The sequence below is a fragment of the Arachis ipaensis genome, chromosome B06 (genome assembly GCF_000816755.2).
Source record: "Arachis ipaensis cultivar K30076 chromosome B06, Araip1.1, whole genome shotgun sequence".
In the NCBI taxonomy this organism is placed as follows: Eukaryota; Viridiplantae; Streptophyta; class Magnoliopsida; order Fabales; family Fabaceae; genus Arachis; species Arachis ipaensis.
This window is the reverse complement of record NC_029790.2, coordinates 124,615,837-124,627,657: the sequence shown is the minus strand read 5'-3', so window position 1 is coordinate 124,627,657 and position 11,821 is coordinate 124,615,837. Positions and strand designations below refer to the sequence as shown.

The window sequence follows — 11,821 nt, the reverse complement described above, 5'->3', positions numbered from 1 at the left end:
AATAAAATATTAAGATTTAAATAAATAATTTAAAAATATAATATATTTTTATTTTATTAATAATTATTCATATTGTTAAAAAAAGTTGGGATCGAAAGGATTAAATTCCTAAAACGATAACGGAAATGAAATTTGACATATCTCAACTCAACTGACAACTGGTGTAATGGTTTGACTTCTGAGTGCACATGATGAACTCTTCATTCAAAAATTCAGCAAAATTGTGCATTCACTCCCTCCACGCGCTGATGAGTCGAGTGGGTTGAAAACCCACGGTGTTTGTTTTGTCAGCCTTACCTCGCACTTTGGAAAATGTTACCACTTTCTCTATTTGGCGCTCTCTGCCTCTATCTACAAAACATGACAAAGACTGGAGAGAGAAATCTTTGGTGCAAGAGAGGGAATAAAAATAAAAACAAAAAAGTCGTTCACACTCCACTTTCCTCTCCTCTGATGAGTCTCGCCTCTATTTAAGGCTTAAGCTAAGTCATACTGCCTTCCCCTTAGGGTTTATTCTTGTACCTGAAATGAAAGGCCTCCACACAAACAAAAGATTGAATCCAGAAAACACCATGATCGGTGGTGTTCACATTTTATTGTGTTGAGTTCTTTTAAAAAAAAAAAAAGTCATGATGCTGATTTGGTTTTTCTCCTCTTACTGCTTGCTCCATTCATAGAGCGTCTATACTCTATATACTCATCTGGAATCTGAGTCAGCTAAGAGTGTTCAATTCTTTTGGGGCCAAATTAAATGTTGGGATGAGCGGGAGGATGAATAAGTGGTCCCATTTGAAGATGGCTTGGATTGAACACTCCCAGATCAACCGAAAAGACGGTTACATAACAAACCCACCTCCTCTTGTTTCAACATCCCCATATTCTGGAACTTTCCAGAAAGAACCTTCTGCTTCAACAACACCCTCACCTTCCACATCCGGTGCTAAATTCAGTCCTGCTGTGCTCTTCATCATAGTGATTCTAGCTGTTCTTTTCTTCATCTCCGGTCTCCTTCACCTTCTTGTTAGGTTTCTCGTTAAAAACCCTTCATCTTCCTCTGCATCTGCTCAACCTAATCGGCACCATGAAGGTTCTCTCTCTGACACTCTTCAGAGGCAGCTTCAGCAGCTTTTCCATCTCCATGACTCTGGTCTTGACCAGGCTTTCATCGATGCGCTTCCTGTTTTCCAGTACAAGGAGATCAAGGGGCCGAAGGAACCTTTCGACTGCGCCGTTTGCCTCTGCGAGTTCTCCGACAAGGATAAGCTCCGGTTGCTCCCTGTGTGCAGCCATGCCTTCCACATCAGCTGTATAGACACATGGCTTCTCTCGAATTCCACTTGCCCACTCTGTAGAGGAACACTCTTCGCGCCGGGGTTTTCCATGGAGAATCCGGTGTTTGATTTCAATGATTTGAGGGAAGATGAGGGCTGCCAGTTCCCCTGTAGTAACAATAACAATGGAGGGAAGATGGTTGCAGTTCAAGAGACTGAAGAAGCTGCGGACAAGGGGCTTGTCGCTGTGAGGCTTGGTAAATTTAGGAGGGTTGATTTGGAGGCGGCCGAGCCGGAAGGTGGAGAGGCTAGTAGTAGTAATTTGGATGCAAGAAGATGTTTCTCAATGGGGTCTTACCAGTATGTACTTGGAAAATCGGATCTCCGGATAACCTTGAATTGTGATCATCGCCGGCAGGGTCGCGGCGATGATAATTCCGAGGAGGGATCAGTTGAGGTTGAGAGGGAAGGAAAGAACATTACTAGTGTTAGCAGAGGAGAGAGCTATTCTGTTTCCAAAATATGGTTGTGGTCAAAGAAGGGAAAATTTTCAGTTTCTTCAGATGCACACAACATTGGATTACCATCTTCTCTTAATTCAGATTTGCCTTGGATGAGAGAAATGGAAGGTACATCAGAAAAGGTATAACATTATCTCCCCTTTCTTGCTAGAATTCATGTTAGTATCCATTGAATAATTTGTTCATTCAAAATTTTGGTATGATCTAGAGTCTTGAAATTGTGGTGATTGATTGCAGTATATTGTGATGTGGTTACATGTATATGTCAGGATTAAGGAAGATGTAACTTGTAAGATATACATTTCTTTATTTGCTTGGGTTTATTATGAAACTTGATGTGCTTAATCCATAGTTGTCTTAGAATTCAAATTCCTTTTTGACTTCTCCCATACCCAACAAATTTGTACAATTAAAGTTATTGAACATCATTACAGTTACTTAGTTAATTGAATTTGGTTGTGGAGCCTAGCCTGTTCCAATGCCGGCATTGTAATTATGGAGGTGGACCTTTTTATGATAATTGATAAGCATTTGTTAGTATTTACCATTGATTAAGAAGTGAAGCCAAACTAAAGGAATATGACCTATAAAATCATATAATTAACTGTGTGAATCAAAGCATGATAGAATTACCTATATGGCGGGAGTAAGACGCGTTTGCTTTATTGGCTTTTTTAAGGTGCTGAATTTTGTTCACTCTTTTTTTTTTTTTTAAACATAGGAATAAACTCTCTTTCATAGAAAATTAGAAATAGTCAAAAATACTCAAATGACATTTATAAATAACAGAAAAAATATTAATTCTACAATTAAAAAAAAATAAATATTTTTTTATGTTAAACTATAAACTGGGAGAAGTCACAATTTGATTACAAAGAATTTTAAAGGATAGAAACAAATATAAACCTGAGTCTTTTTTTCTTTATCTACTTTGATGTTATTGGATGTTGTTAGCGAGAAAACAATAATGAGGGACTTTAGCAATAATTAAGGTTATTAACGTAATTTTTTTTGTTTAAAATGTTAAAAGTTTAAATTTTGAATGCATTCGTTATCTAAAAAAGTCAGAATTTTTTAATGTTTTTTTCTAACAAGTATCATTGTTAAGAATACAATAGTATTAAAAAAAGGACAAAAATAAGATTTTTGGTTTTTGAAAAATGAAATTTATACTTATTTTATGTATACACTAAAATTTAATCAACAATTCAGTTATCCAAAATGCACCTTGAGAGGAAAAAAAGTTGTTCAATGATAATCAACACGGACACTTCGCTGAGTTATCGTGTCCGCGTGTCAGACACATTTTGGACACGACATTCACCGACACTCGTTCGACACACGTGTCTTTTGTGTCCAACCGTGTCTTAATAAAAAATAAAAAATTCTTCTTTGGACACGCCTGGACACACCTAAATACCATCACGTGTCCCCGTGTCCAGTCTTATTCTTAACATATATTCTTAAAATAAATTTAGATATAGTATATATTATTATTTATTAAAACAAAAAATATTTTAAATACTTGATATAATTAAAATAAGATATTAAAAATAATTAAAAATTTTATTTTAAATTTTAATATCAATAAAATATCAAAATATCATTACAATTTATTTTAAAAATACTTTATATTTTACATATATGCGTGTCCCCGTGTCATGTAAGATTTTAAAATTCGTATGTCGGCGTGTCCCGTGTCGTGTCTCGTGTCAGTGTCCGTGCATCATTTGAAAATTGAAAGGGTAAAATTGAAAGTGAAAATTGGACAACAACAATTCTCTGTATTATGGTCTATAGATTTATACTTTTTTTTTGTTAATTATTTTAACAAGAAGTATAAATGTTTTTTGTTTGGTTGAATATAAATGGTTTTACAAATAGTTTTTTGCGTGGGTAGATATAGACGGCAGTTTCATACTTAAATCCATGAAAGCTGTGGGCCTATGTGGCAGTTGGATTTCAATTTCAATCCGTCTTGTGACTAGTTCTAATCCAAAATTTGGCTCTAGTTTTAGTGGTGTAGGGTCACTTTCATACAACTCCCATTTGGCCATTTTGAATTTAAGGATTGAGGTTTATTTTATCAAATGTCAATGATGGTTTTCAACTACCAGAATGCTAACAATAGGTAGTTCAAAGAAAAAAACAAAAGTATACAGGATTAGCACTTGTAAGATTGCTATTGTCGTTTTTTTCTTAATATGCATCTTTTATAACTAATTCAATTACAAACAAACGCAACATTGGGCTTGTCCTTGATTTGATAATCATTAATGCCAGGCAATGTTCAATGTTGTCAACCGTACATTTGATTGTTTGAAACAGCAAAATTATCATTAGTCTTTAGAAAACCCAAGTATCAGGTTGATTTTAATTTGCATTAAATTTTAATGTTGGTTCATGTTAAATTCTATTTATTAATACTAGAATAGTTAAATTTTCATAGGATTTGTTAAATGTAATAGTTTTGTATGTTTAAGTCCCACAAGATTTAATATTTATAAATTAGATTTTGTTTGTTCATTCTAAACATCAACTTTGTGATAATGCAACGGTTGTCTTGTGAGATAATTGTGAAACTAAAGATTAAATGGAACTTTTAAAGAAAAGTATCATAAAGTGAAAGGTATGATGGCGAAAAGGTAAGGGGCCAAAATGAAGAAAAAGCCTTTAAAAGGAGAAGGGAGAAATGTAAAGTAGGCTGATGTGGAGCAAAAGCATGCTAGATTGATAGATTATGGGATTATTGTTTTTTTTTATTGGTGAATATTTCTATACAGAAATTTGTTTGTACATCCTTAACAAAATTTGAATAATAATTTTCTTCAATTTTAACAAACTCATATAAGTGTTGTTGAACCGGAATTTCTTTTAAAATATTAAAGACACTTATTCAAATAAAGATGTCAAAAATATATTTTTATATAAAGATATTTTGTTTAAAAGTGTGATTTATTTATTTAACCATATATATTTTAAATAAAGACATTTTATGTGAAGACAATTATAAAGTCATGTTAAAATATTCACCAATATTAAATCCTCTACTTTACATAAAATTGGGTCTAATATAACAAGCAGGAATAATAGAACGACTTTAAAAGTGGTTCACATAATTATATGGAAAGCGAATACATGCTACAACAATAACTAAAACCGTCAAAATATACTAAATTCATCAAGTCAGTCTATTTATCCGTTTAAATAGGTGAATTTTGTCTCTAAAATTAAATTCGTTTAAATTTTGAATTAAACAGGAGTTCGATTAACCTAAAAAAATGACGGGTTAAACAAACTAGACCAACGGACTAAACTGGACAACACGTTTAAATTTGTTTACATTAAAAAAATAGTACTTTTGACTAATATTTCTCCGGATTAGATCCGAAAATTCAACCCATCAACTAAAAAAATTATTATTTATTTAAGGTTTTTGACTTAAAAATGATATTTTTTGTCAAAATATTTTTCAAAAAATAAAATAGTAAACGAACCAATCTATTTAACCCAATATGCTGGCAATAAATGGTCCAGATTAGAAAATTATGACCCTTGAATAAAGCGAGTTTAAACGAATCAACCTGTTTAATCAACAAACTTAGGCGGGTTGACGATTTGACAGCCCTAATAATAATAAACTAAGATGTTAATTCCATGTTTATTTTCATGGGTGGACATGTAAAACTAGTTGTATTTGGATTTATATATGTTCGGCAACCAGTTTGCTGAATATTTTGTGGTATAGAAAGGGTTATTATTGAGCAAACCACCGCAAACCACTGGACCTTTTATTCCTGCAGCCTTATGAGGGGCGGCTACATACGTGGAGGTTACTCCAGATCCTATATGCCAGAAATACCTGTGAGAAAAAGACAGGATCAGTCACCAAAAAAAAAAGAAAAAAAAGTCAAAATTTTAGATATAAAGCAAGTCTTTTCTAGAAGCCAAGATCCATCCTTAATTCCAAGAGAAGAGGAATGGATGCAAGGAGAAGAGGAGGACTGGATGCAAGGAGCATAAGAGGAAAGAGGCAATACGAGCAAGGCTAAGGAGCAGAAGAGGACCTTTAGTGATATGGTCTGGAGAGGCAAAGCAACAGTAGAAGAAGAAAGAGGCGGGGGAAAGGAGACTGAACCAACAGAAAAAAGCCTCATGGAATAGGAAGATAATTAGGGTCAAGACATTATTGTGCAGAAGGTCGAAGATATCTACAACCTCACAATTAATGAGAAAGCCATTCAGGAATTAAGGAAACCTTGGTAGGATACCCTCATTATCGAATTACTAGGCAAAAAGATATCTTTGATGATGCTGACCAGAAGGCTTAAAGCTATGTGGGAAAAATGGAAAGTATTGATGTTATTGACATAGGTAATGAGTTCTTTATTGTGAAATTCTACTCACAAGAAGACTTGGACTTTGCTTTGACTGAAGGACCTTGGAAGATCTTAGATCACTACCTCTCTATACGTTTTTGGAAACTAAACTTCAACCCTATAGAGGCTTCCATTGATAAAATTACAGTTTGGGTGAAGTTGCCAAGACTGGCAATAGAATGCTATGATGAGAGAATCCTAAAGAAGATTGAGAATATTGTCTAGAACTTTGAAGGAGGACACTAACACAGCAGACAGAAGGAGAAAAAATTTGCCAGGCTTTGCGTTGAGATAGACCTCACAGAGCATCTAGTTACCCACTATGCAATCAACGAGGGAAGTATAGGGTGGAATATGAAGTATTACATAATATTTGCTTTGGTTGTGAGAAGGTTGGGCATGAAAAATCAAGTTGTCCATCTAATAACAAGGGAGCAAACGGAGGCGATACTGCCATGGAAACTGAAAAAGCTCAGGGAGAAGGAGAACCAAGTGAGCAGATACAAGAGGAAAGGAATTTTGTAGAGAAAAATGTTAGAATTTTTAAAAAAGATAAAGGTAAACAAGTCATGATAGAGAAAAATCAGACATATGGACCATGGATGGTGGTCCGAAGAGTAACAAGAAGCAAAAAAGGAGGAAAATGAGAGCATATTGGGAGTAGTGGGATTGATGGGAGCAAGAATGAAGAAGGTACTATCTCTAGTACAAGATATGTTGTACTATAAGGACACAATGATGAGATTGATAATGATGGGAATAACGGTTACCAGATTTGTCCTATTACCACGTCACCCAACCACGACACTGTAGCAAAAGCTGTGCATAACACCCCCAGACCCACGATTGACAACCATAAGATTAATGATGCGGGATTTTCAAATACCCACAAACTAACCGTCAAATATACCGGGTCGTATCAAGTAATAAATCAGATGAGTGAGTGTCGATCCCACGAAGATTGATAGACTGAGCAACAATGGTTGAATGACTCACTTAGTCAGGCAAGCAAAAATTGTGTTTTGAGAGTTGTAAAATGCATTAAAAAGTAAACTTAGAGAATTGGAAAGCAAACAAAAAAGTAGTATGAAATATATGAGAGAAAACAGTTAAGGTTTCAGAGTTGTTTATTCATCCGAATTAAATTTTCTTACTAACTATTTTAATCATGCAAGATTCGTTTCACAGCAAACTGTAATTGACTAAACCCTAATGTCTTAGTGATTTAGTCTCCTCTAACCCAAATCAACCGACAATGTCTTGGTCACTTAATTTAGATTAGAGGATTAAGTTCAAACCTAGTTTATGGCCATAGAAATCCTAATTATCCAAAACTAAATGGATTATATGTCACGTATCCAGATTAGTTCAAGTAATTAGCAATTTAGGAGGAATTTGCTTTCAAGCTGTTGTTCAAGCGAGATAGCTCTGTCGAAAATCATAAGAACACATGTAGAATAAGGGTTTTATACTATCGTTCTACCAATATTTATAAGATGAAGAACGAGAGCAATTCTTGAAACTGAATCAATACATTAGTTAAAATAGAAAAACAATAGTCTTAATCCATAGAAATAAATATAGCTCCTAACCTTAACCGAGGAGGTTTAGTGACTCATGACTTACAGAGAAAACAAAAGTTCTAAAAAGTGAAACGTGCGTGATTGAGAAGATGAGAAGAGATCCCCCTAAAGAGTGTATCTTTTTCCTTTTATATCTAACCTCATTTGATTTGAAATTAAAATAAAATAATAAATTCTAAATCTAAAAGATTTTTTTTTTTGTAAATAAAAATTACAAAAATAAAAGATAAGATAATAATTAAAAATCTAAATCCACTAGAGATGCTCTTTTGAAGAGGTTGGATCCGGATTGAGTGGCGCTAAATGTCAGGATTGGCGTTTAGCGCCCAAAGAGGCAAAAACGCTCCTTATCTTTCAACGTTGTTGGCGTTAAACGCCAGTTTGGCATTTAGCGCCCAAAGGGGTAACTTCAAAACTTCTCTTTTTTGCTCAAAACTCTGCCAAATTAATTTGAATTTCACCTAAAATAATAAAAACACCAGAAAAACTCAAAGTAGCATCCAAAAAGAATTTTAACACTAAAATATAACTAAACTTACTAAATTCCAACTAAATTTAACTAGAAAATAAGCAGAAAATGGGTATAAGATATTTACGTATCAATTAACAAGACCCAAATCTGCCCACATCAACCCGTGCCCTTAACCAGCCCACATAATAATAGCCTAAATGACCAAAACTCCTAATATGTTGCAAGAATCTGATCCAAATGGACAAAAATTCTCTACACCTTTTCCTAAAATACAGCCCAAACCAACCCTCCCTTATACCCTTTCTGGCTAGCCCATTACAACCAACACACATCAAACCCACCCCGAATATTCATACACACACCACAACGATAATTGGATGAAAAATAGTCAAGTGTCTCAAGAAACAAACATCTCTAAATCTATAGTGATGAACACAAAAAAAATGGATGAGAAGATGGAGGAGTCTCCTGATCCCAAACTCCTAGAAATAAGCTTATCAATTGATGCAGATGCTATGATAGAAGCAACAGAAGCAGTAGAAAGAATGCTCAATCAGAATGATTGAGGCATTATTATGATAGAGTGCGAGACAAACGCAGATGATTTGGCTGAGAACCAGGAAGGACCAAGAGATGTAGCCCTGATGGGGGAACATATAGAGGAAGAAAATCCTCAAGAAAGGGCCTAAGTTATCTTTAAGATGTACTGCTTTACTCATATCTATTTATGATTATCAATTCTTGGAATTGTAGAAGGGCGGGGAGTAAAGGCCTTTTCATCGTACCCTATTGGATATGATGAAACAGTTTAGACCTGATATAGTATTGTTAGAAACAAGGGTGAGTGGTAATAGAGTTAGAGAGGTTATAAGGAGTTTTGGTTTTGCTTCTTATCATGTGGAGGATGCGATCGGCTTTAGTGGTAGAATTTGGATAATGTGAAATGACCCACATATAAATATCATGGTTCTATCCTCTAAAACTCAGTGGGTCTATATGTAGATTAATTATAGTAATAGAAGAAATTGGCTTCTCACGGCTTTATATGCCAGCCCAAGATTGTGGAAGGAAGTGATGGAGTTATCATAACATATCAAAAAGGAGTAGATGACTGTGGAAGACTTCAATGAGATAGAAAGTCCCAAGGAAAAAAAAGGAAGGGGTGAGAGTAGATATGAATGCGTGTAGAAAATTTGCAGATTGGATAATAAGTTGTAATCTTATTGACCTCGGTTACATTGGGTCGAGATTCACATAAAAAGGGCCCAAATGGGAGGGACTGGATAGAGTGTTTAAAAGGCTAGACAGGGTCGGAAAATTTTGGGCTGCTGAAGAGCATTATGAAGTTGGTAATGAAATGCGTCACTACAGTGTCGTATGAAGATTTCTACCCATCTCGTGTCTTAAATGTCCTATTATAAAAATGTTCCTAATAAATTTTAGATCAAATGTACAAATTATTTCATAAATACAAAAATTTTGCCATTTATAGAAAAAATAGTTTGTTTAGTTATATCTTTATGCTTTTTAAACTTTTTAGAAACATTTTAATTATTTTAAGGGGTAAAATACTAAATTGGTCCCTTACGTTTGGGCGTAATCCTATTTTGGTCCTTTAAGTTTAAAGTGTCCTATTTAAATCCAAAAAAGTTTCATTTAATTTCAATATAGTCCCATCGTGAGGTTAAAGTTAAATAATTATTTTAATTTTTATTTATTTTTAGTAATTTATTCAATTTTTATATTCCATAAAAAACAATAAATCAAAAAATAAGGTAAATTTTTACACATGGTGGAGCCCACACAAATGTAAGAAGTTACTACTGTAGAGTTTTGGTCACCTTCTTCTTCATGTCCCAGCTCCCTCCCTGCGACTGTGTGAAAGAACTCCTTATGACCTCATGCAAACTGTGATGGAGATGTTAATCGTCCTCCATTTTCATGTTCAATTTCTCTTTCTCACTTGACTCAGTAAAGTCCCACATCGCTTAGGGTCACACGACTCTGACAGAATATATAGCAAAGGAAACACAAAAGGCTCGTCCCTTCGGGGACATCCGATAAAATTGGAACGATACAGAGAAGATTAGCATGGCCCTGCGCAAGGATGACACGCACAAATCGAGAAATGGTCCAAATTTTTTTCCCTCCACTACCCCTTTTTCTTCCTTCCTTGCAATCCCATTCCTTTCTCAAGTTTTCCAGGTAACTGTAACACTTCACTGTATAGTTTTTCATGTGGATTTAAGCCCCTGGTTTCATTATCAGGTTTAAGCCCCGGTTTAGCTCAATGACTCAAACTTACTGGTTTCATTATCAGGTTCGGCCAGATTTTGTGTGTTGGTAGCATGGTATATTGAATTATTGATTATAGGTATTTTTCACTTTGCTGACGGAGTTGTTTGTTTATATGTATTCAATGAATTTACATGCCCTCAATTGTTAGAGTAATTACTAATTAGCCATTACCAACTAGTTTTTATTTGTTCTGCTCAATATCATACAAATCACAATAATCATATGTGCAACAGATGATAAAGAAAGTTGGGTAATTTGATTTGGTGCAATTACATGAAAGGGAAACTGAGGTACTTTTCAGATCTTATCCTAATTGCAGTAAGCTCTTTTCTTCTTCCAGTTCATGAAGAATGATGACAATAAAAGAAAGGCCTTGGTTATAAATTTATAATGCATGTTCATGAATACTGTATTTGTAATTCACCCTCAACATTCAACAAGTAATAACAGCATCCATGTACTCTATATAAGATATTCAAAATTTATTACTAGAAAATAATTTATTTTTTACTATACTAATACAAATTTCTGCAAAATGAATCAGAAAATGCATAACTACTTTGATGTCCAGCTCAGGTCTCTGCCATTTGAATGCAATTCTCTTGATCTTTTCTGCAGTTCTCTGCCATTTGCATTCAGCTTCAAACAAAAATCAATGAGAGAATTGCGGCAGGGCATTTTCGCTTCAGCATCAACTGAGGCTATGATACTTCCTTTATAAAAGAATCTCCATCACCTTCCTGTTCTTCTACCGAATATCTTACCACAGACCCAAGTTTTGCATTACCCTTCTCAACACAATCTGTCAGCATACCCATCTCTTCATTTGGTGTTTGAGCCATAACATTCAGAAGACAACAGCAGAAGCAGTCATCTGGAACCATGCACAAATCCGAGAGTTGTTTACATATCTTCACAAAATCATCAGCTTTTATATAGCACTGGATCATTGATGTCAGAACAAGGATAGTAGACTCAATTCCGGATTCAATAATCTCATTCAACATCACCTCCGCCTCAATACAATTATACACGGTGATCATGGATGAATATGTCCAACTGTCAGGCTGTCAAGTCCCAGAACATTTCATGTCCCTGAAAATCCCAACACCTTCATCGACATGGTGAACATCAGTACACATCGCCAAAAGCACATTATAAAGAATCAAACTCATCTCAATTTCCTTATAAACACTTAGAGCATCATTAGTTCATCACTAAACTGTGCTCTAACATACACTTATAACAGATGCATAGCAGCATAGGTCATCAAATCCGGTGAGAACGCATTACTTAT

General features: G+C 34.6%; 1 protein-coding gene and 1 long non-coding RNA gene across 2 annotated transcripts; both read left to right on the top strand.

Moving 5' to 3' along the window:
* Positions 223 to 2,288, top strand: LOC107605319 (RING-H2 finger protein ATL46). Its single transcript, XM_016307164.2, has one exon. It carries the CDS (start codon positions 760 to 762, stop codon positions 1,918 to 1,920), a length of 1,161 nt encoding a protein of 386 aa, XP_016162650.1. The 5' UTR covers positions 223 to 759; the 3' UTR covers positions 1,921 to 2,288.
* LOC107648492 lies at positions 10,043 to 11,033 on the top strand. Its single transcript, XR_001621949.2, has 3 exons — positions 10,043 to 10,431; positions 10,547 to 10,600; positions 10,758 to 11,033. It is a non-coding gene; the product is annotated as an uncharacterized LOC107648492 (long non-coding RNA).